The sequence below is a fragment of the Scyliorhinus torazame genome, chromosome 17 (assembly GCF_047496885.1).
Source record: "Scyliorhinus torazame isolate Kashiwa2021f chromosome 17, sScyTor2.1, whole genome shotgun sequence".
Taxonomy (NCBI): domain Eukaryota; kingdom Metazoa; phylum Chordata; class Chondrichthyes; order Carcharhiniformes; family Scyliorhinidae; genus Scyliorhinus; species Scyliorhinus torazame.
In genome coordinates, this window is record NC_092723.1 from 58,321,107 (window position 1) to 58,346,285 (window position 25,179).

The window sequence follows — 25,179 nt, forward strand, 5'->3', positions numbered from 1 at the left end:
CTGTCTGTGTCCGTCTCTGTCTGTGTCCGTCTCTGTCTGTGTCCGTCTCTGTCTGTGTCCGTCTCTGTCTGTGTCCGTCTCTGTCTGTGTCCGTGTCCGTCTGTGTCTGTGTCCGTCTCTGTCTGTGTCTCTGTCTCTGTCTGTGTCTGTGTCTGTGTCTGTGTCCGTCTCTGTCTGTGTCCGTCTGTGTCTTTGTCTTTGTCTCTGTCTCTGTCTGTGTCCGTCTGTGTCTGTGTCTTTGTCTTTGTCTCTGTCTCTGTCCGTGTCCGTCTCCGTCTCCGTCTCCGTCTGTGTCTGTGTCTGTGTCCGTCTCTGTCTGTGTCCGTCTGTGTCTGTGTCCGTCTCTGTCTTTGTCTTTGTCTCTGTCTCTGTCCGTGTCCGTCTCCGTCTCCGTCTGTGTCTGTGTCTGTGTCTGTGTCCGTCTCTGTCTGTGTCTCTGTCTGTGTCTGTGTCTCTGTCTGTGTCTGTGTCTCTGTCTGTGTCCGTCTCTGTCTGTGTCTGTGTCTGTGTCCGTCTGTGTCTGTGTCTGTGTCCGTCTCTGTCTGTGTCCGTGCGTGCGCTTGGGGTATTTCCCCATCTTGCCATCTGTTCACCTGTTTTAATCTGCTCCCTCTGCCACAGTTTTATATTGCTAACCTTTCAAATAGAATGTTAAAACCTGCTTTAGCCATTCATGTTCTACTCAAATTTGTCATTCCAAACCAATTCTTATGAATCCAATGCTAGGTTAGTATCATGGGGCTGCATTTTTGTTATCCAGTCCTCTTTAGATCATATGAACTAGGAGCAGGAGTAGGCCATCTGGCCCCTCGAGCCTTCTCCACCACTCAATGAGATCATGGCTGATCTTTTGTGGACTCAGCTCCACTTTCCGGCCTGAACACCATAACCCTTTATCAGTAGCGAACCTTTACACAATTCTTTACACCACTGGGCTGGGAGTATTTCCAGTTGTTGGCTTCATGTAAAATCTGACTCATTCTGCAGTCCTTGGATATTTTTAGCATTGGGCTGTATACAATGCCCATGTAAGTACTGCAGAACTTGAAACATTGAATTATTGGCCTGCAGTTTTTAAAACCATTTTTTTTCAATGAGTAATTGGGTGTGGTGCTTTGCTTAAATTCATATCTGTGGTAATGTTGCAGGTACTGCTATAATAAATTTGCATTCCCTGCCCTCATAGTGAATAAGAATTTTAAGTTCTATTAATTTGTGTGATATAAGCATTGTTGGCAAGGACAGCCTTAATTGCCCTTGAAGATAGTGGTCAGGAACTATCTTGAACTGCTGTAGTCCATCTGGTGAGGGTCCACCCACCGGGTTAGAGTTTCATGATTTTGGCCCAGCAATGGTAAGGAATAACAATAATCTTTATTGTCACAAGTCTGCTTGCATTAACGCTGAAATGAAGTTCCTGTGAAAAGACCTCAGTCGCCACATTCCGGCACCTGTCTGGGTACACTGAGGGAGAATTCAGAATGTCCAAATGACCTAACAGCATGTCTTTCGGGTGTTGTGGGACGAAACTGGAGCACCCGGAGGAAACCTACGCAGACACAGGGAGAACCTGCAGACTCCGCACAGACAGTGACCCAAGCCGGGAATCGAACCTGGGACCCTGGAGCTGTGAAGCAACAGTGCTAATGACTGTGCTACCGTGCCGTTACACTAGTTCCCAAGTAAGGATGGTATGTGCCTTGGACAGGAACTTGCAGGTGGTCACGTTCCCATGTGTCTGCTGCCCTTGTTCTTGGAGGTTGTGAGGTCATGGGTGAGCTGCTACAGTCAACAACATTACTCACCTGTGCCAGTGGTGGGAGGAGTGTATTTTTCAAGTTGCAGTTGGCCAAATAGTGCCTTGGTGTCAATTGCGTCTGGAATTTGGCTCTCTTTTTCGTGCTTTGGTTGTATGAAGCTCTCTGGTTTGTCTGAATATAATATTCAGGGAAAAGAATGCTGGAGATGAGCACAGTTTGGATCCAATGATGGAAGCAGCTGGGGGTGGGCGGAATATGGAGGCAACTGATCCAACTTCTTACAAAAGAGCAGTAAGCTGATAGTCAGTATTATGGGGCTGAGGTCATACAAGGACAGCTTTCATTAGCTAGGTCTCATTGGTAATTCAGTGCAGTGGCATTCTGCTACCCTTGTTCATGATTTACAAATTAAATTCAGCAAATCAACAATTTGGGCGTATCCGTCAACGCTCCATCAAGTCTGTAATTGCTGAAGGCTTACCATTTCCTCTATTTGGTAGAAAGAAAGTTAAGACAAAGTAAAAGGGCAGCTTAGCTGTGTTGGCCTTATTTTAAATGTCAGTAGGAATAACCACCTGCCAATACTGACTCTTGGCCACAGTTGAACATGCCTGCCATCCGAGTTTTCAAACTAGCCAAGTTTGGTACTAAATAAGGTCTAATGTTCTCATACTACTTTGGTAGGGCGGCACAGTGGTTAGCACTGCTGCCTCACAGTTCCAGGGTCCCGGGTTCAATTCCAGCCTCGGGTGACTGTAGAGTTTGCACCTGTCTGCGTGGGTTTCCACCGGGTGCTCCGGTTTCATCCCACGGTCCGAGGATGTGTGGATTGGCCACGCTAAATTGCCCCTTCGTGTCAAAAAGGTTAGGTGGGATTACGAGGATCGGGTGGAGGTGTGTGCTTGGGTAGGGTGCTCTTTCCCAGGGCCGGTGCAGACTCGAGTAGTTACTAAATTAGTATAGTCAGGTCTAATTGGAAAACAGACTGAATTGACAAGATGAATCAGCTTGTGTAAGTGATCGAATCCCTCTTTACCACTGTTTACATGTTCCTATCCTGAGCACTAGTCATGGATCAGCTACTTTTGTTTTTAAACTGATTATTCAGTGACGTGATCTTAGACATTTTAAATGACCATACTTTCATGGTATAACATTGACAGATGATTTCTCTATACACTTGTACTGCTGTGGAATTATTTAAATGTGTAAAACAAAAACAAAACTGCAAGGTAGTTTCCTTTTGCTGTGTTAGTGGTCCATTCAGTCAGTTATTCACCCATCGAAGTTTGGACTTTTTGCCACTGGCACTTTGCCTCACAGAAATGGTGCACGAGGTTTGGCTGCTATGCTCATTAGGCCGAAATTGACTGTTTTAAATAATGGTGAATGCCTTCGCTTCACCATTATTCCTCTGGCAGATGCAAATCTGCAGTTAAACTTTAAAATCTGAAAACTGCTGTCCAAGATACACCCTTCTTTAATTCTTCACTTTGGTTGAGTTATTTGCCCTGCTTATGCAGACCCCAAATACTTGTCCATTCTCTGTAACATCAACAGCACAGAAACAGACCCTTCAGCCAAAAATATCTGCTCCTCTATTTTTTTTTTTTGAGACTCCACTTGACGTTGATTATCCCTCCTTTGGTGATGGTCTCACACATCTAGAAATTGTTTTTGTTTGCAAAGTCTTCAGTATTCATAGTACTGATCCTTGTGGAGCCCATTTGCTGTCACAGAGTAGTCACCCTTCTACCATGATCTTTCTTACTTCAGTCAGCTTGCTATTCATGCTACAACTCCAACCCTGACTCCACATACTCTGACCTTTTTATACATTGGCACCTGATTCAAGGTCTTTTGGAAATCCACATTTATTACATCTGCATTAGTCTTGTCTGGTGAGGTTAGTCAAACGAGGATTCTTTTTGCAATCCACATTGGTTATTCATTATTATTGGTTTCTAGATTTTTATTTTTGTCTTTTGGTAGGAATTCCATTTTTCCTACCTTTGTTGTTAATAGCCCATGGTTTCCTGGGGATGATGTATCAATTTGAGGTATTAAATGAGTATTTTGTATCTATGCTCACTATGGCGAGGGATGATGTAGGTATAGAAATAAGGGATGAGGGCTGTGATATAATTATAATTGAGGGAGGAGGTTTTTAAGTGGGCTTAAAAGTGGATAAATCTCCCGGACCAGATGAGATATATCCTAGGCTGGTGTGTGAGGAAAGAGAAGAAATTGCAGGGGCTCTGACACTAATTTTCAAACCCTCTCTAGCCACTGGTGAGGTGCCAGAGGACTGGAGGACAACTAAGGTATTACCATTATTCAAGAAGGGATGTAGGCCAGTGAGCCTAACATCAGTCTGGGAATTATTGGAAATAATTCTGAGGAACAGAATTAATCTTGGCGAGGCAAGGACTAATCTAGGATAGCTTTGTAAAGGGAAGATCATGTCTAACAAATTTGAGGGTTCTTTTGAGTAGGTGACGAGATGTGTAGATGAGGGCAGTGCAGTTGATGTAGTCTACATGGACTTCTTCAGTAAGGCTTTTGACGAGGTCCCACACAGAAGACTAGGAAGGTAAGGGCCCATGGGATCCAGGGAAATTTGGGCAAATTGGATTAAAATTGGCTTAGTGTCACAAGGCAGAAGGTGTTGAAGGTTGACTTTGTGAAAGGAAGCCTGAGTCTAGTGGTGTTCCGCAGGGATCGATGTTGGGTCCCTTGCTTTTTGTAATGTATGTTCATGATCTAGATGGGAATGTGGGTGGTGGTATGATCAGTAAATGCACAGATGGCACAAAAATGATGCTATGGTGAAGAGGAAAGCCTTGATTACAGGGCAATATGGACTGGCTGATCAGATGGGCAGACAGGGCAATATGGACTGGATGGGCAGAACAGTGGTAAATGGAATTTAACCGTGTGAGATGCATTTTTTTTGAAGGCTTAACCAGGCAAGGGAATGCACAATGAATGGTAGGATGCTAGGGAAGAATAGAGGGACCCCATAGGATCAATGGACAGGTAGATAAGGTGATTAAGAAGGCATATGGGATACTTGCCATTATTAGTCGAGACATAGAATGTAAGAGCAGGGACTTTTATGATACAGCAGAGTACTGTGTGTAATTCTGGTTGCCACACTATAGGAAGAATGTGATTGCATTAGAGGGTGCAGAGGGGATTCACCAGGATGTTGAACTTATCAGTTATGAAGAGAGGCTTGGGGAAGGGATGGGGGTGGTGGTTCTTTAAAGCGGGAGGGATCTTATTAAAGTGTACAAAATTATGAAGGACATGGATAAGAAGAAATGTTTCCCCTTAGAGGGGGGTCAATATGGGTAGCACAGTGATTAGCATAGTTGCTTCACAGCTCCAGGGTCCAAGGTTCGATTCCCGGCTTGGGTCACTGGCTATGCGGAGTCTGCATGTTCTCCCCGTGCCTGCGTGGGTTTCCTCCGGGTGCTCCGGTTTCCTCCCACAGTCCAAAGATGTGCAAGTTAGGTGGGTTGGCCATGCTAAATTGGCCCTTGGGGTCCAAAAAAGGTTGGGTGGGGTTACTGGGTTATGGGGATAGGAAGTGTGGGCTTGGATAGGGTGCTCTTTCCAAGGGCTGGTGCAGACTCGATGGGCCGAATGGCCTCCTTCTGCCCTATTTAAGCTAATGGGCAGCGAATTTGAGGAAAAACCTTTTCACCCAGAAGGTGGTGGGAATCTGGAACTCTCTGTCAGAAAGGCTGGTAAGAGGCAGGAACCCTCCCAACACCCTACAGTGCAGAAGGAGGCCATTCGACCAATCGAGACAGACTGACCCACCTAAGCCCCTCTTCCATTCCATCCCTGTAACCCCACCTATCTTGCCCATCTTGGGGAAACTAAAGAGAAATTTAACTTGGCCAATCCACCTAACCTGCCCATCTTTGGACTGTGGGAGGAAACCGGAGCACGCAGAGCAAACCCATGCAGACACTGGGGGAACGTGCAAACTCCACACAGACAATCACCCAAGGCCACAATTGAACCCGGGTCCCTGGCACTGAGGCAGCAGTGCTAACCACTACCACCGTGCTGACCTAACAGCATTTTTGTGTGGTTGAAATGCCATAGCAAACAAGACTACCTACCAAGTGCTGGGAATTGGAATAGATAGATGCACGATGGCCGGCACTGACCCAGTGGGCCAAAAGGGTCTCTTTGTGCTGTAAAATGACTCTTAATTTGCCAGTCCTCATGGCAGTACAGCTTTTTCTCATGAATGTGTCATCTCTTCCTTAGATTCTTCAGAATCTGCCTGAACCAGGAGTTTGATCTTCCGGAGTTGCATTTGTTTATTAATTGTACTCTTTTAAATGCGGTGATTTGATGTCATTCCTACTTGACCTCTCCCTGTTAAATACTAAAGCAAAATAATTTAATTTTTTGGACATTTCACTATTCCTGCCTCTGATCTCAACTATCCTTCAATGATCATATTCTCGCCTCCCATGTGCCTGTAGAGTAGAATCCTTACAGTGCAGAAGGAGGACATTTGGCCCATCGAGTCTGCACCGACCATTCGAAGGACCACACCACTCAACCTTTGGACACTCGAGGGACAATTTAGCATGGCCAATCCACCTAACCTGCTCATCTTTGGACTGTGGGAGGAAACCCATGCAGAAACTGGGAGAATGTGCAAACTCTACACAGACAGTTGCATGAAGTCGGAATCAAACCCATGTCCCTGGCACTATGAGGCAACTGTGCTAACCACTGTGCTGCCCCTTGTGCTACTATGCTGCCCCTTGGTGGCAATATTTCACTCTGATTTAATTTCATAGTTCCTCTTTTGCTTGTTTATTTTTGACTTCTCTGAGTATCCCTTTCTTCTCCCCTGCAGTGCACTTGGTAAATCCCCCTTTCCTTAATTTTGCCCTATTGCCTTATCCTTGGTGTTTCATTGATTGGTTCGTCTTTAAGCAGAATATTTATTTTTCCTGGGCTGCTGTGATAATTCACCAATATTAATTTTATTTTCCCAACTTCTATTAGCTCCTGAAATCAACTATTCTATAATTTTTGTGCTTCTCCTATGAGCATCCTAAATTATATTATGGTCACTATTGCTTAGATGTTCCCCTGCATTTACTATTTGCGCTGTTCTGGTTTGCTCCCATTAACGGAGATTTTTCATCTGGTAATGTGGATGATCATTTTAACCTCTTTTATCAAGAATAGTTTCTATTTCTGTCTTACTAATAGCTGCATTCCCATTTTTCTGTCGCCATTTCTCGGTAATCCCAAATATATCTGGTTCCTCACAACATATGATTACCTCAGTTCCCTGTTTTTATGACAGACACTGCATTCCTGTGCAGGCAGTTTGATTCATTTTTAAAAGCTGCCCCCCCTCACTTTTTTTTCTCCCCCACCCCACCTAACAAGCTGGCCAGTTTGAGTCTGAAGAATTACATTATATTTATTTGCTAGGTGCAGTAAATTCTGGCCCAATTCGCTAGGTGATTTCCGTGTCATGATAAATCCAATTTAAAACTAATCTTCTAATGACTTGTGATATAAAGTTGTTTTAAACATTGGTGAAATGGGAATCCATGTCTCCATGGTGCCTGAGCAAACTTTTTTGTAATCGAACTGTTTTGATAAAATGTTGGGCAAAGTAAATGCATAGGTTTCTTCTGTCTCTGCTGCAAAAAATGTTTCCTAGTTAGCCATGTAATTTTAGTGCATCCTGTTCATGTGAAGTCATTCTTATTTTAAACTGGTTGAAACCTCTGTTCATATGTGATGTGATTTGGTCCTTTGCCATTTTAACTACTAGCGTTGGCTTTTGTTATCTGATCTTTGTATTCTTAATTACAAACTCATTAGATTAATTCTGTCACCTGAACTGAGTAATCTTGAACCACTCGCTAAAAATGGATGTAAACATGCGATTGCTCTTGTGTTACAGACTTCTGGAGTGCTTTTTGCAATTGGTGCCGTAGTCGTAACGACAGTCGGAGTTATTGTGGGACACTATGTTTTGTCCAAAAAAAAGAAGTCTGCCATCACTTTAAAAGATGCCAATGAGAAGTATCCACTGCGGCTGATAGATAAGGAGGTAAGTGATATTTTTTCTTTTCTATTACGGCACCCAGACCCCAAGTTATATTAGGAAACCGGACCTGAGCCTAACCGAGCCCAACAGTTTTTCAATTTGTAAACTGAGGAAAGGATACTTCGGTCCAGGAGTGATTCCACTGACAAACTAAGGGACCTTTGATATTAAAATAAACATTATTATTAACACCCAAGGAAAAAACAGCTTTTCAACCGTTCTTACAAAAAAGAAAAGTCTTTGGACTTTCTTTTCCATCTACTTATTCTTAAATTTAAATTAAGCAAAATCCACACCTAACATTATCATAGAATTTACAGTGCAGAAGGAGGCCATTCGGCCCATCGAGTCTGCAGCGGCTCTTGGAAAGAGCAACCCTACCCAAGGTCAACACCTCCACCCTATCCCCATAACCCAGTAACCCCACTCAACACTAAGGGCAATTTATCATGGCCAATCCACCTAACCTGCACATCTTTGGACTGTGGGAGGAAACCCACGCACACACGGGGAGGATGTGCAGACTCCGCACAGAGAGTGACCCAAGTCGAACCTGGGATCCTGGAGCTGTGAAGCAATTGTGCTATCCACAATGCTACCGTGCTGCAGTTACACTCACTATCTTTCAAACTATTAGTGTGGAAGGACTCAATTGTTTTTGCTTTTTGAACAGATTGTGAGTCACGACACCAGGCGGTTTCGATTTGCTCTTCCTTCAGTCGATCACGTTCTTGGTTTGCCTGTTGGTAAGTTACTTGCATCCTGATCAGCAGCTTTATTGACTGTAAACTACACAAGAACATCTTGAATTGACTGGTCATGAGATTCTGCTCCCTTTGGGAGCAAGTTTTCATTCCCTTTGTATCTGCTCTGTACATTATTATTAGTGACTCTGTGGTTGATTGGTTAGATGTTTGCTTCTGTTAGCCAGTAACCTAGCACAATGTCCTTGTTTAGAGCCATTTTGTAGGGAAATGAAACTGATTAGAACATCCATGGCGCTTCCCAATCATGCTCCAATTAAAAGATTTTGATCAGTTGCTATAAATGTTATAGCACTATATCTGTTTAGGGTTCACTTGTTCCCAGGAATAAAAATCTCAATTGCCTGCAACTTCATTACCAATAGGATTTGCAAGTACTGTGCCTTACATCTCCTTCCAGCTATCCGCCCCTTGTACTTCACTCTATTGCTCTCCCGAGACTTGCTCTACTTTGTTTCTCTTGTGCAGGTACTACTCACTTTATTCTGAGTTCTGATCAACAAGTTCTGGGAATTCCACTCCATAAGAAAAATAAATGTGCTTTTGGCCTTGCCAAACACCCATCTCCTCGTCTGTCTGCAAGCAGTGTCCTAAGACATCTGCTAGTCAAATTAAAATTGTATTAATGGGATTTATATTGGTAAACATTAGAAATAAGGTATAGTACAGAGCACGGTGGTGCAGTAAGTAGCACTGCTGCCTCATGGCTCTGAGGTCCCAGGTTCGATCCCGGCTCTGGGTCACTGTCCGTGTGGAGTTGGCACATTCTCCCCGTGTTTGCGTGGGTTTCACCCCCACAACCCAAAGATGTGCAGGGTAGGTAGATTGACCATGCTAAATTGTCCCTTAATTGGGAAAAAATAATTGGGTACTCTTAAAAAAATTTTTTTAAAGAAATAAGGTATAGTTTTAAATAGGTTTAATGTTTCTATCCCTAGAGGTTAAAACCTATATTTAGATCCATGTTGGATGTGTGGGGGTTGATTTCAATTCCAACTGAGATTCTATTATGCTTGGAGAAGGTTATGGTGTGACGAATAAATACAACTAATAGGGGTTGCTTAGCAACTGGAGGCCCTTGTAAGGATTTAATAAAAGCTTTTAAAATTTTAGTTTGGGCTGAATTTGTGGGCAGTTGGAAACAGGACCTCTGGGAGTGCACATCTCTCAATTCTGCCGAAGAATGAACAGACCATGAGCTGCAAAGGCAGGCTTAATAAAGTACAGCTTATAGCCCTGATAACCAGGGAGTTAGGACTGAGAATGTTTGAAGACGACAACAGAGTTCAAGATATTGTCCAGATGAATTCAGGGAAGCGTGAACAAAGTGTTTTTGAGTTAGAGACACTTGCAGTAACCAGATTTAAAGTGGGACACGAGCCGTCAAAGGTAAAATAAACATCTGATGCCATTTTAACGCAGTCTGGGAATTGAGGGATAAAGCAGTTGAGCAGTCTGCACAGCGGTCAAGACGAATGGGATGGTACAAAATTCTGGCCTGGATTCGCTGTTAAAAGTGGAGCAGAAGCCAAGTGTCATTTGGAAACCATAGTCTGGATTTTGGAATGCAAACTGCTGAGAGAAAGCATAATTTAACAAGATTTAAATGTGACTTTTGAAGGCACAATTTGAAATCGCTCGTGGAAGCTGGAGTTCAGTGAGACAAGGTGGCTCACAATATGAGAATCATCTGGGCAGATTTGGAAGAGAAATCCATAGCATTCTCTTGAGTTCAGGAAAATTGCCTTACCACGGTCATCTTGTGTACTTAAAAGGGACTTGATCAATTGGATCATTGTAGCTTAAAATGTACTTTGTGATCCGTGTTGATCTTAAAATCTGTGTGTAATTGTTAAGCTAAGGGAGGAGTAAAGGTACATTGTATAATATAACTATTCATGTTTAGTGTTTTTTCTTCATAACGGTTCTGTGACGTTCTTGCTATGTTTTATACAAAAACCATTAGTCTTTTGAACCGGAGTACTGGGAGTACAGCTTCAGGGTCCCAGGTTCGATTCCCGGCTTGGGTCACTGTCTGTGCGGAGTCTGCACGTTCTCCCCGTGTGTGCGAGGGTTTCCTCCAGGTGCTCCGGTTTCCTCCCACAGGCGGGTTAGGTGAATTGGCCATGCTAAATTGCCCTTAAGTGTCCAAAATTGCCCTTGGAGTTGGGTGGGGTTACTGGGTTAAGGGGATTGGGTGGAGGTGTGGGCTTGGGTAGGGTGCTCTTTCAAAGAGCCAGTGCAGACTCGATGGGCCAAATGGCCTCGTTCTGCACTGTAAATTCTAATTCTATAATTATAAGATCACTGGGACCATAACATAAGAACAGTTCTTTTTAGTTTTATGTATTACTTTAGCAGTTCTTAATTTAATGTTTAAACACCAATTGTTTGACTTTCAATACAGGAAAACATGTGTATCTCTCTGCGAGAATTGATGGAAACCTTGTTGTGCGACCATATACTCCAGTTAGCAGTGATGACACCAAAGGCTATGTGGATCTTGTTGTCAAGGTAATGCCTAATTCTATATTCACCATTAAAAATATAAGTTGTGTATGTTTAAGTGTGGCAGATTGTGAACATAGTGGAATTTACTAGAAAGCAGGCATATTGAATAACCTCTTTGCCATTATCTATATCCAATTAACTTCAAAATGTAGAGTTGTGTTTGATAAGTTGTTTCAAAATGCCTTGGTGTTACATAAGGGCATAAGCTTGCTCCACCATTCAACATGTGGTCTACCTTAATTCCACTTTCCCACACTATCCCCATATGTGTTTATTCCTTTATCATCCAAAATTGCAATATCTTGTGTGACTGAGCATCCACAGCCCTCCGAGGTGGAGGATTCCAATTGTCTGCAACCCTTTGAAGGGTTTACTATTTAGGACAGATACATTCTGAAAGTCTTCTCTAAGCACACTGCATTCCTTCTAAAGAGTAGCTTTCTGCTGTTGCATTTTTAAAAATGTGATAGCTGAACATTAGATATGGTACTCCTCTTATTTGTATGAGCTGGGTATTGTAACCTCGTGTGCTCCACAAATTTGTTCTCTAGTAAAATGTACATCAAGTATTGTAATCACAAAATAATAAAGCAATTGAATACATCAGCTTTAAACTTGAGAGCACCCATCACTTCCTTAGCCGATCTTCTATATCTGTGTGTATTTACGCATGCCCTTCCTTGGCTGGATATAAAGCTAACAGCTTAACTTCTACCCCTGCTCAGCTCTCTGCCTGTGGGTGTCAATACAAACTGCCAATCCCACTAATATTTTATTTTCCCTTTCCCAACTTTGGTACAGCTCCCTACATTGCATTATCCAAGTTAATCAAGGCATTAAAATGCAACCAAAACACTGGTGTTAAGAGGGATAGAAGTTAAACTTAGGGAAAACGTTTTGGTAGACCAGACCATACTCGTGTACTGTGCATACAAGGATACAAAGATATGAATTAAGAATCGGCCATTTGGCCTGCCAAGCCTGCTTTGCCATAAAATTAAGATGAGGATGATTTGATTGTAACCTCAGTGGTGAGGTCATCGCATTCAAGGCGAAGGTGAATAGGGAGGATTGGCAGCGGCTAATAGAGGAGATTTTGGAAGTTGATAGATTTGCAGAGGAGCCGGGCTATTGGTGAGGAGGAAAGAGTTGCAGGCAAAGTTGAACCTCCTGTCTACATGGAGTGCGGTTCGATAGTTGGAGGCAAGCATGGGGAGTTGGGAGAGCAGTTCGGCAGTTGGAGGCAAGTGTGGGGGGCTTGTGTATGAGTGCAGTGAGAAGGCCAATTAATTGCTGGAAGGCCAGCTCTGTCAGCAGGCAGTAGCGAGGGAGATTGTGTGGATTAGGGTTAGAATGGGAGATGTGGTGGCTCCAGAGCAGGTGAATAAGGTAATTAGAGGACTTTTGTAGGGGTTTATACAAGCCTGAGCCATCGTAGATGAGGGAGTTTCTGGAGAGGAGGAGATGGCCGTGTTGGAGGAGCCATGGGGATGGAGGAAGTGAAGGCAGCGATGGGGGGAAAATGCAGTCAGGTAAGGCACTGGGGCCGGATGGGTTCCAAATAGAGTTCTATAAGAAGTTTAAGGACAAGGTGGCACTGCTGTTTGTGATAAGAGGGAGGGTGAGGCAGGCATCTGTTTCATTGTTACTTAAAAAGAAGGATCTAGTAGAGTATGGGTCGCAGAGGCCCATTTCTCTAATGAATGTCAATTCCAGGATACTGGCGAAGGTATTGGCAAGTGAAGGTGATTGGGCGGGATTTACCAAACGTGCGGCAGCTGCTGAATGTGGTGCGCTCTCCAGCCGAGGGGTCAGCGTTCAATGTGTTGGTGGCATTAGATGGGGAGAAGGCATTGGATGGAGTGGAGTTATTTTGTTTGCGGTACTGGAGAAGTTTGTGGCTTGGGGTAAAATTGTTAGATGAGGATCTGACATGTGTGCGGATGATATGCTATGCAGTCGGAGTACTTCCCACTATTCCGGGGAACGAAGCATGGGTGCCCCATATCCCCTCTTGTTCGCGTTAGCATTTTGAGCCCTTGGTGATTGCGCTGAGGGCCTTTGGAGGGGGATAGTTTCAGGAGGGGCGGGGGGGGTCTCTGTGCGCAGATGATTTGCTGCTGCATATTTTGGGCCCGGGCTCATCGGTGAGGGACATAATGGGGTTGCTAGGGAAATTTAGGATGTTTCCGGGGTATAAATTGAATTTCGGGAAGAGTAAGTATTTTATGTTTTCCCCAGGTGTAGGGACAGGGTGGAAGGGTTGTCATTTAGGGTAGCAACAACCCACTTCAGGTAGCGTTGGACTGGGCAGGTAGCGTTGGACTGGGCACAGCTCTGTAAGATAAATTTCACGAGTCTGATGAGGAAGGTGAAGGGAAGATGGGATAGTCTCCCTTTGTCATTGGCTTCCGGGTGCAGGCATTCAAAATGATATTTTACCACTGTTTCAGTTTTTGTTCTAGTGTCTACCAGTCTTTTTGTCAAAGGCATTTTTTTAAGGGGTGGAAAGGCTAGTCTAATTTGCGGGTAGGGAAGGTAGCTAGGATAAGGAACGCGGTGCTCCAAAGGGGGTGGCTTTGCCCTTCCAAATTTGTTGCAGTATTACTGGCCAATGAATGCGGAGAAGGTGTGGGGTTGGAGTAAAGAAACTGGGGCTCTGTGGGTGTGAAGGTTCCTGTAAGGGGTCGGTGCTGCCAGCAATGGCGCTGCTGCCGTTTGCTCAAGATTTGGGGACAATTCCAACAGCACTTCCCAAGTTGAGGGCAGGGTCAAGGGTGATGCTGATAAGATGGAACCATGGGTTCGAGGTAGGGAAGATGGAAATAAGTTCCCAAGGTTGGGAGGAGAAGGAGCTAAAAGAGAATTAAGGCTCTGTTTCTGGAGGGGAGATTCGCAAGTCTGGAGGAGCTGGGGTTAAGTATGGTCTCCAACATGAAGGCTTCAGACCTATGCAGGTGCAGAATTTCGCCAAGAAATGTTTTCCAGTGGTACCGTCATCCTTGTTGGAGGAGGTGCTGTCGATTTGGGGGCGGGGGAGGGTCATTTTGCCGATCTGCAGCAGGACTATGGAGGAGGACAAGGAGTCCATGGAAGGGATTAAGGCCAAGTGGGAGGAAGATTTGGAGAGGGAGCTGTAAGAAGGATTGTTGAGGCCAATGCCTCGACCTCTTGTGCGAGGCTGGTGTTGATTCAGTTAAAAGTGATGTATAGGGTACGCTTGACGAAGGCGAGGATGAGCCGGCTGTTTGAGGGGGTGGAGGATAGTTGCGAGCACTGTGGGATGAGCCCAGCCAATCATGTCCATATGTTCTGGTCCTGCCTGAAGTTGGAGATATTGGGGGTCGTTTTCTGAGGTTCTGCATATGGAACTGGGCCGGAACCCCTAGAGGCCATATTGGGGACTGCAGACTTGCCGGAGCTGCAGACAGGAGATGGGGCAGACGGTTTAACCTTTGCCTCATTGATTGCTTGCAAGCAGGTTCTGTTGGGGTGGAGGTCAACTTTTTTTCTCCTCTTTTCTCTCTCTCTCTCTTCCCCCCCCCCCTTTCCAAAATGCCTCTTGAGTGGCTGGGGGATCTAGTGGAGTTAAGTAAGGTGAAATTTGCTCCTGAGGGACGGATGCGGGGTTCTTGTTTGTTTTATATTTTGAAGACCTGGTTGCTGTTGAGAAGTAAAGGGGTGAGGGAGGCGTGAGGCATGATCGTTGTAAAAATGTTGAATAAAAAATATTTTTCAAAAAGAATATCTAGCTTAGCCTTAAAAATATTGAAAGACTCTCAGCACGGTGGCGCAGTGGTTAGCACTGCTGCCTCACGGCACCGAGATCCCAGGTTCAATCCCAGCTCTGGATGACTGTCCGTGTGGAGTTTGCACACCCTCCCTGTGTTTGCATGGGTTTCGCTCCCACAGCCCAAAGATGTGCAGGGTAGGTGGATTGGCCACGCTAAATTGCCCCTTAATTGGAAAAAATTTATTGGGTACTCTAAATTGATATTTTTTAAAAATATCTGCCTCCATCACCTTTTTTGAGTAAGCGAGTTCCAAAGGTTCCCAATTCACCCCTTGTCTTAAATGAGCAACCTCTCATTTCATATTTAATTGAAGTATTTGTAAATTTTCAGAGTTTAACATTTCTTAAACAACATGCAAAACACGTCCCCAACTACCCCCATCCTATTCCCTAATTACCTGTATACTAAGTGCCCTGTCCTCGTCTAACATTACCATACCTTCTGCTTTCCCCTCCCCCACCCCCTTTACTGCTGACGTTCAATTTTCCTTGAAGAAATCGATACGGCTGCCATCTCCGGGCAAACCCCTGAATTGATCCTCTCGAGGCGAACTTGATTTTTTCCAGACCGAGAAACCCTGCCATTTCGCTGACCCAAACTCCTGACTTCAGGGGCTCCGAGTCCCTCCATCCCAGCAAAATCCGTCTCCGAGCCCCCCCCCCCCCCCCCCCCGGATCTTCCGACACCCCAAATATTGCCAGTTCTTGAACCCCTTATTTTTAAACAATGACCCTTCGTTCCAGATTCTCTGACAAGAGGACACACCTCTCCACACCAATCAGTGAAGATCCCCCGGGTTCTTAACCGTTTCAGTCAAGTCCCCTTTTGCTCTTCTAAACTCTAGTGGATACAAGCTACTGTGTCCAACTTTTCTTCCGAAAACAACCCGCCCATTCCAGGTATAAAATCTAGTAACCGTTTTCTGAACTATTTTCAGCGCATTTACATCTTTCCTTAAGTAAGGAGATGGGAAAGATTCCAGTGGATTGGAAAAATGCAAACATAACACCCTTATTCAAAAAGGGAGGGACGCAGAATGTGGGCAACTACAGACAAGTTAGTTTAACATCTGTTGTTGGAAAATTGTTAGAATCAATTATCAAGCCAAAGCGCTAGCTATCCCGAGTCAGCGTGGTTTTATGAAGGGCAAATCATGTTTGACTAATTTGCTTTGTTTTTCAAAGATGTAACGAGCAAAGTGCATAATGGGGATCCTGTAGATGTAGTATATCGGGATTTCCGGAAGACGTTTGATAAGGTGCCGCACAGAAGGTTGATTCACCAGGTGTGATAACATGGGATTAAGAGTAATTTATTAGATTGGATAGAAGACTGTCTCCTGTCCGTCAGCCAGAGTTGGGACAAATGGGTCTTTTTCTGGATGGCAAGATGTAACTAGTAGGGTGCCACAGGGTTTGGTCCTTGGAGCCCCAGCTATTTACAATCTATATTAACGACTTGGATACAGGGATAGAAGGTTCTATAGCCAAATTTGCAGATGACACAAAAATAGGTGGGACAGTAAGTTGCAATGAGAAAATAAGAACCTTACAAATGGATAGGTTAGGAGAGTGGGCCAAAATGTGACCGATGGAGTTTAACGTGGATAGGTGTGGGCTCATGCATTTTGGTTGAAAAAATTGGAAAGGCAACTTATTATCTAAATGAGGAGAGACTCTGGGTGCTCCGATGCAGAGGGATCTGGGTGTCCTCGTGCAGGAGTCACAAAAAATGAGCATAGAATGGGGGTACTTGGTGGCAGTTCTGGAGCGGTTTGAGATTGGACTAAGATTTGTGAATTGGGTAAAGCTACTATATAAGGAGCCGAAGGAGAGTGTCCGCACAAATTGGAAAGGAATAGTGCGGGGGGGATAGAGCATAGGGTGTCCTTGTATGCCGATGATTTGCTGTTATACTTGTCGGAACTGAGTGTGTCGATAGGGGGAATATTGGAGCTGCTTCGAGTGTTTGGGTCTTTCTTGGGGTACTAACTAAATCTAGACCAGAGTGAGTATTTTGTGGTGTCTCGGCTGGGGGTGGGGGGCTGCCATTCCGTAGGGCAGGGACTCACTTTTGGTACCTGGGGGTGCAGGTTGCCCGTGAGTGGGGGGAGGCTCAGCAGGTACAACATTTCTAGTTTGGCGGGGAGAGTGAAAGCTGATCTGGCAAGGTGGGATGGTCTCCCTCTGTCACTGGCGGGTCGGGTACAGGCGGTTAAAATGAACGTGCTGCTGCGATTTCTGTTTATGTTTCAATGCCTGCCGATTTATTTATTTTATTTATTTATTTATTTATTTATTTTTTCCCCTGCCAGAGGCTATTTTCAGAGATTGAGGGAAGGTTACTTCGTTGATATGAGGAGGAGGGAAGGTGGCCAGAGTAAGAAAGGTGCTGCTACAGAGGGGAAGGCAGGCAGGGGGTTTGGGTCTTCCGAAACTGATGTATTACTACTGGGCGGCGAATGTGGAGAAGGTGCAGAGCTGGGTCAGAGGGGTTGATTCCCAGTGGGTCAGAATGGAGGAGAAGTTTGTGCAGGGGGTCGGGATTGAAAGCACGAGCAACAGCGCCGCTCCCGATAGCCCCGGGGAAGTACTCGGGAAGTCCGGCAATTATAGCTTCATTGAGAATTTGGGGGCAGTTTCGCCAACATTTTGGGTTGGGGGCAGGGTCAAGGTAAATGCCGATTTTAGGGAAACCACAGATTTGAGCCAGGGAAGTGAGATGGAAATGGGAGAAGGGGATTAAGACATTAAAAGATTTGTTTCTCGGGGGTCGGTTTGCAGGGCTGAAGGAGCTGGAAGCAAAGTATGGGCTGGAGCAGGGGAAATGTTTAGATACATGCAGGTTCGAGATTTTGCCAGAAAGGAGATACAGAGCTTCCTGGTGGAGCCGGCCTCCACATTGCTGGAGGAGGTGCTGACGACGGGGACTGGAGAAGGGTGCAGTGTCAGCGATTTACGGAGCTATTTTAGAAGAGGAGAAGGCATCACTGGAAGGGATCAAAGCGAAGTGGGAGGAAGAGTTGGGAGAGGATATGGAGGAGGGGTTCTGGTGTGAGGTGCTCCGGGAGTGAATGCCTCCACCTCGTGCGTGAGGTTGGGGCTGATATAGCTGAAGGTGGTATACAGAGCACACCTCACGAGGGCAAGGATGAACCGATTCTTTGAAGCAGATGTATATGAACGTTGGAGGGGTGGGCCCTGCTAATCACGTTCATATGTTCTGGTCCTGTCCAAAGCTAAAGGATTACTGGAAGGAGGTTTTTAGGGTAATTTCTAAAGTGGTGTACGTGAAACTGGACCCGGGCCCCCGGGAGGCCATATTCGGGGTGTCGGACCAGCCAGTGTTGGAAACTGGTGCGGAAGCAGATGTTGTAGCCTTCGCCTCGTTGATTGCCCAAAGGCGGATCCTGATGGGATGGAGAGCAACCTCTCCGCCCTGGCGTGGCGGCGGGGGGGGGCGCTTGTTGGAATTCTTGACTCTTTGAGAAAGTTAAGTTTGAACTGAGGGGAAGGATGGAAGAGTTCTACGAAACAATTCATGGGCATTATTCTTTATCATGCACTTTCAAGAACTGGATAACATCGAACATTAGTTCGGGGGGTGGGCGGGAGGGTTGGGGGGAGGGGGACGGTGTGTGTTGATGGTGACTATGGGTGATTCCTGATTCCTTTTTGTCATTTGTTTATGTGAACATGCAGGCTAATGTTTGGTCGGAGGATGGGATTGTTGTTATTGATATGGAGATTGACATATTTGTTACTGATTATTTGTTGTTGGTGGGTGTAAATTTGCAAAAATGTGAAAAAGGAGAATTAAAGTTTTTTTTTAAAAAGCGAGCGTGCAGGTGCAGCAGATAATGAGGGAAGTAAATGGAATGTTGGCATTTTTATAGCAAAAGTAATTGAGTATAAAGGTAAGGAAGTGTTGCAACTATACAAGGCATTGGTAAGACCTGGACTATGTTTTGGTCCCATTATTTGAGGAAAGATGAAGTGGCATTGGAGGCAGTTCAGGGGAGGTTCACTAGATTGATTCCAGAGATATGGGGGGGGGGTGTTATCGTATAAGGAGAGATTGAACCGTTTAGGCCTATACAATCCAGAATTTAGAATAATGAGGGGGAGATCAAATTGAGGTATACAAGATGCTAAAAGATATGGATAAAGTGGACGTGGAGCTGATGCTTCCTCTTGTGGGGCATTCTAAAACAAGCGGTCATAATTTTAGAATAAGAGGCAGCAAATTTAAAACCGATATGAGGAAAAATTACTTCTCCCAAAGGGTTGTGAATCTGTGGAATTCACTTCTCCAGAGTGTGGTTGATGCAGGAACAGTGAGTAAATGTAAGGAGAAATTGGACAGATTTTTAATTGATAATGGGTTGAAGGGTTATGGAGAATGGGCAGGACAATGGAGTTGAGGCCAGGATGGGATCAGCCGTGACCACAATAAGGTGTTAGGCTCGGGAGGTGAAATTGCCTACCCCTGCTCCTAGGTCATGTATTCTCGGGAGGAGATGCTCTGGCTGATTTCGCAATCCAGCTCTTGGTCTGTAACATTGTAGGTAGCAGATGAGGAACATATCCGCCATGATAGAATGGTGGAGCAGACTCAGTGGGCCAAATGGTCTAATTCTGATCCTATATCTTATGAACTGATGAGACCAATACTGGTACACAGTCATTCAGATGTGGTCTCGCCCAAAAGTGTATAGGGAGTAACGTCCATACTTCCTTTCCCAATAAACGAGGACATTCCTTAATAAACGAGGACATTCCTTCCCTATTTAATTGCTGTTAAGTACATTTTGCAATTTGTGCACTAGAACACCTAGACCCTTCTGTAAGCCATGTTTGGCAATCTCACCATTTGGTGCTTATACTCCATTTGTCAGATCTGTCAACTCATTTAACCACCTTATCATCTCTTTGCTTTCCTGCCTATCTTTGTCATCAGAAATTTCACAACCATATCTTTTTCATCCAAGTAATTTATTTGATTTGATTGAGACTTTGGCACTAATCCCTGTGATATCTCGCTCATTCCATCTTGCTAACCAGAAAATAACACTTTATGGCAATTTTTTTCCATGCCAATATGTTGCCCCTACACAATGAACTTGTATTTACTGCAATAACCTTTGAAGTAGCACCTTATCAAATGCTTTCTGCAAATAGTACAGTATATCCAGCTTATCTCCTTTAATCCACAGCATCTGTTACTACTTCAAAGAACTCCAATAAATTGGTTAAACATTATTTCCCTCCCTCAAAATCATATTGACTGCCTGAAGTGCCCTGCTATAACCTCTTTAGCTCCTAACATTTTCCCTCTGACAAATGATAATTGGCCTGTAGTTTTCTGCTTTTTGTCTCCTTTTTTGAATAAAGGAATTAGATTTGCTATTTTCCAACCTAATGGAACCTTCCCTGAGTCTAGCTAAGTTTGGAAAATTAAAAATCAACGGATCAGTACCTCAGTAGCCACTCCTTTTTAAGACACTAGAATGAAGTTGATTAAGGACTTGTCAGCCTGCAGCTCCAACCATTTGTTCAGCACCACTTCCCTAATGTTATAGTTTCCTTCCTTGAGTTCATTCCTACCTTCCATTCCCTGACTTTACAGCTATTTCTGGGATGTTACTTGTGTCGTCCTGTAGGGAAGACCAAGCAAAATACCTGTTTCAGTACATCTGCCATCTCCTTATTTTCCTTTATTCCCCAGGTTGTCTTTTCTATCGGGTCAATGCTCACTTTTTATTTTCCCTCCTTATTAATCTTTAGATTTTCTTTGCTCTTATTTTTATATTCTGTCCAATCTTCAAACCTTCATATGCTGATCGTTAACCATGGATGGTGAATCCTCCCCTTAGATTGTTTGTTTGTTTCTTTCTTTCTTTCTTTCTTTCTTGTTCATTGGAATGGATCTATGCTGTGTATTCTGAAATGATCTGCTTTTAAATATCAGCATCTCTAATGGCCGATCCATCAACCTAGCCAGTTCGCTTTAGCTCTTCTTTCATGTCCTCATAATTACCCCTATTAAGTTTTTAAAATACTATTCTTAAACCCATCCTGCTTTCCCTGAATCATACTATGATCACTGCTACCCATGGACTCCTTCACTGAAGTCATTAATTTCATCCTAATCTCATTGAACAATACCAGGCCTTGTATAGTTTGCTCTCTGGTTGGTACTAGACATGCTGTTGTAAGAAAATACCCCCAAAACATTCCATGAATTCCTCATGTAGGCTTGGCTTTGCCAATCTGATGCTTCCAGTTCACATGTAAATTAAAATCCCCCATGATTATTGCCATATCTTCAAACTCCTCTTATTTCTTTCTTTTATGGGGGCCTGTACACCATTCCCACAAAGTGACTTCTTGCCTTTATTGTTTCTCATCTCCACAAACTGCTTCTATATTCTAGTTTCCTGAACTTAGATTGTCCCTTTCTATTGTGTTAATGTTGTCATTAACAGAGCCACTCCTGTCCTTGATCTACATCACTAGGCAATGTTAGATCTACATCACCGGGCAATGTTAGGAATTTTTAACATCTTTGACTCAATATAGAGTCTGTGTTTTACAGCATAAAGAGGCCCTTCATCCCGCCATGTTTGTGCCTTGTATGCTACAGCGTTTCAAGTACTAGTCTAAATACTTTAGTGTTGTGTTCCCACCTCTACCACCCTTTCAGGCAGTGAGTTCCAGATTCCCACCACCCTGTGAATTCTCAAATTTCCTTTTCAATCTCCTCACCGTAAATCTATGGCCCCTGGTTATTAACCCCTCTACTAAGGGGAAAAGTTTCTTCCTATCTACATCCCTCATAGATTTTGTACAGCAGACCTTCTCTTGCTGTAAGGAAAACAACCCCAGCCTCTCTCCGTAGCTGAAATGTTCAATCCGAAGCTACATCCTGGTGAATCTACTCTTCTCTGCACCCTTTCAAGTGCAATCACGTCCTTTCTATAGTGGGATGGCCAGCACTGCACACATTAGGCTAGCTGTGGCCTAATGAGCATTTTGGACAGCTCCATCATAATCTCCCTGCTCTTGTATTCTATGCCCTGGCTAATAAAGGCAAATATCCCAGATGTCACCTTATTTCCTGTCCTGCTTTCAGGGATCTTTGGATAAGCACCCCAAGATTCTTCTGGTCCCCTGTACTTCTTAGCGTCCTACCGTTCATTGTATATTCCCTTGCCTGGTTAGTCCTCCCAAAATACATGACGTCAGACTTTTCAGGGTTAAATTCCATTTGCCACAGTTCTGTACATCTGACCAGCCCATCTATATCATCCTTTAATCTTGAGGCTTTCCTCCTCGCTCTTTACCTGTCATCTGCAAACTTGCTGATCATACCACCCATGTTCACATCTAGATCATGTATACTACAAACCAAAGGGATCCAGCACTGATCCTTGCAGTACACTATTGGACACAGGCTTCCAGTCACCAAAACAACCTTTGACCAAAATCCTTTGCCTCCTGCCACTAAACCAATTTTGGATCCAATTTGACCCAAGATACTGGATCCCATGGATTCTTAACTTCCTGGTCTGTCTCGTGTGTGGGATCTTGGCTAAAGCATTACTGAAGTCCATGTAGACCAAATCCAACTGCACTGCCCTTGCCCTGGTCACTCAAAAGTTCAAACAAATTTGTTAGACATGATCTTCCCCTGACAAAGACATGCTGACTATCCTTGCCTCGCCAAGTGCAAATTAATTCTCTCAATGGTTTCCAATAGTTCCCCCACCACTACTGGCCTTTTTTCTTCTTTCCTACTTCTGGGATAATGGTACCACTAGCTGTCCTCCAGTCCTGTGGCCAGAGGGGATTAAAAATTTGTGACTGTATCCCTGCAACTCATTCCTTGCCTTCCACAGCAGCCTAGGATACATCTCTGGGCCTGTGGATTTATCCATTTTAATTTTTATTAAAAAAAAAGAATTCTTCAAATTTTACAAAATGCAACAAATGCTCACCTGGCACAGTACAACCAGTGCAAATGCTTCATGCAGAAAAGCCATGAACACCTTCCCGTGTAGCGATTACTCATGATAGCCCAAGAATACATAGGATAAGATTTTCACACCCCGTTTGGGCATGCGCCAAAACATACCTTCTCCTTCATAATTGTATTTGTGTGTCCTTTTCATTTTGTCTTTCACAGAAGTGTGTCTTTCACATTTTGCAAAATTGTTTCAAAATTGCAGAAGGAATTAGGTCTGGAATACTCTTGGGAGAAGGGGGAGACACGAGACAAGATCAGAAATAACAAGCATGGTGCCTTAAAACAAATGTTCCTCATGGAAGTGCGAATCATGGTTTGGAGTTTGTTGTAGTCATGTTTGCCTATTTCCTATTGTTCATGTATAGTGAAAATTATCTGGGTCAACAATTTGTTAAAAGATGAGAACTAATGAGATTACACTGCACTTCAGACAGTCGGGTAATTAGATGGAAAGAATTAGTCTGCATCAAACTCAACCGCTTGTGTGCCCTGTTCCAAAGGCTGCAAAAAAAATAAATCTTTTCTGTGGCATATGCTAGTCTGATTGAGCCATTAGTAGTGCCAACTGCTTTGTTTAATTTTCTGCTCTCTGTCTGGAAGATTTATGTTCATATTACATGTTCCTATACTAAAGTAGCATTAGTGATTCTCTATTCCGTTTTACGTGTGTATAATTCAAACACTGGTTCTAATTCAAACACTGGTTCTAAGATATTGACAGGGTAGATATCCTATTTCCACTGGTTGGAGGTTCAAAACCGAGGGGGCATAGTCTAAAACTTGGGCCAACTGTTCAGGACAGATGTTCGGAAGCACTTCACGCAAAGGGTGATGGAGGTTTGGAACTCTCTCCCACAAGTTAGAATAAAGAATTTACAGTGCAGAAGTAGAATTTACAGTGTTAATTTTAAATCTATAGATTTTTAAATCTATAGATTTTTGCAAAGATATTAAGGGATATGGGCCAGAGGCAGGTATATGGAGTTGGGCCACAGATCAGCCATGATCTCATTGAATGGTGGCTGGAGGGGCTGAATGGCCTACTCCTGTTCCTATAGAAGATATTCAGCTTTACATTTTGATAAATTACTATTCACTCTTGCCTATTTTACTTCCTTCCTCTGGAATGGACCCACTAGCCTTCTGAGTTTATAAAGCTTGATATTGTCTCTCTGCAGATCTATTTTAAAGGGGTACATCCCAAATTCCCAGAAGGTGGCAAGATGTCTCAGTACCTGGAAGACCTGAAGGTCGGGGATACCATTCACTTCAGAGGGCCGAGTGGATTACTCACTTATAATGGAAAAGGTGAAATTGTTTTGCAATCACACTTTACTGTTATTACTGAAATCTGCGATTTGAAATGAGGATCAGCAGCACTCTGTGTCTGTATGCTTCTGGGGAAGTAGAAGAAAAACAACCCATACCTATTCACCTATTCATCTGCTCAGTGTAACCTTAGTACAACATGTGGAATAAATTCTTAGCATAGTGTGACACTAAAGGGGTCTAGGTACTACCTGGTTAGAGATTTTAAAACTCTTCAGATATTAACAACTGACAACTTTGAAAAACTGTTGGAAGATCACCTGTATTTAGGTGTGTAACGTACTTGTGCACTCCTGTTGGTGTGCGTTTTTTAAAAATTGATTAATGAAATGAGAGTTTGGTGTTGGCATTAAATCCAGCTCATTGTACAGGTTTCTCTGAAAATCGCACGTGCTGCAAGCATGCTTATTTTTAGCATGATGTATGTTTCCTACCATAAAGTAACTTATCTGACCCGTGCAATACTCTTTGATCGCAAAGTTGTTGTATAATAACAAGTGAAACCTGTGTGCAGTTGGGTGTTTGTAACTATCAGATAAAAAGGGTTCATTTCTGTCTGTCGTGTATTCTCATAATTCAAATTCTAAACTGATGCACATTTTGTTTAAATATCAACAACAACAATGGGCCATTAATAAAACTAAGCAAATTGGACTGTGCACAGTTTCTCACAATAGACATGGTGATGGCATCAAGTCTGCTGAAATGGTTTCTAAACCAGCTAGTTTCCAGCTTGTAATACATCCTGTGATTAAATTGGCTTTCCATATATGTGCTTGACCTCTGCAGCAGAACAAAAGATGGCAGCAATTAAGCTAACATTTCATGCCAGACAATTGGCTTTCACAAAAAGAATGTTTTTGGGGCTCTGGGAAACGCAA

At 43.7% G+C, this 25,179-nt stretch overlaps 1 protein-coding gene across 1 annotated transcript in view; it reads left to right on the forward strand.

Moving 5' to 3' along the window:
- Nucleotides 1–25,179, forward strand: part of LOC140393887 (NADH-cytochrome b5 reductase 3-like) — a 42,366-nt gene that overhangs the window by 7,449 nt on the left and 9,738 nt on the right. The window contains exons 2-5 of the mRNA XM_072480467.1: nucleotides 7,726–7,875; nucleotides 8,546–8,618; nucleotides 11,044–11,150; nucleotides 24,148–24,277. Coding sequence (XP_072336568.1) covers nucleotides 7,726–7,875; nucleotides 8,546–8,618; nucleotides 11,044–11,150; nucleotides 24,148–24,277 — 460 coding nt within the window. The remainder of the gene's footprint in view (nucleotides 1–7,725; nucleotides 7,876–8,545; nucleotides 8,619–11,043; nucleotides 11,151–24,147; nucleotides 24,278–25,179) is intronic.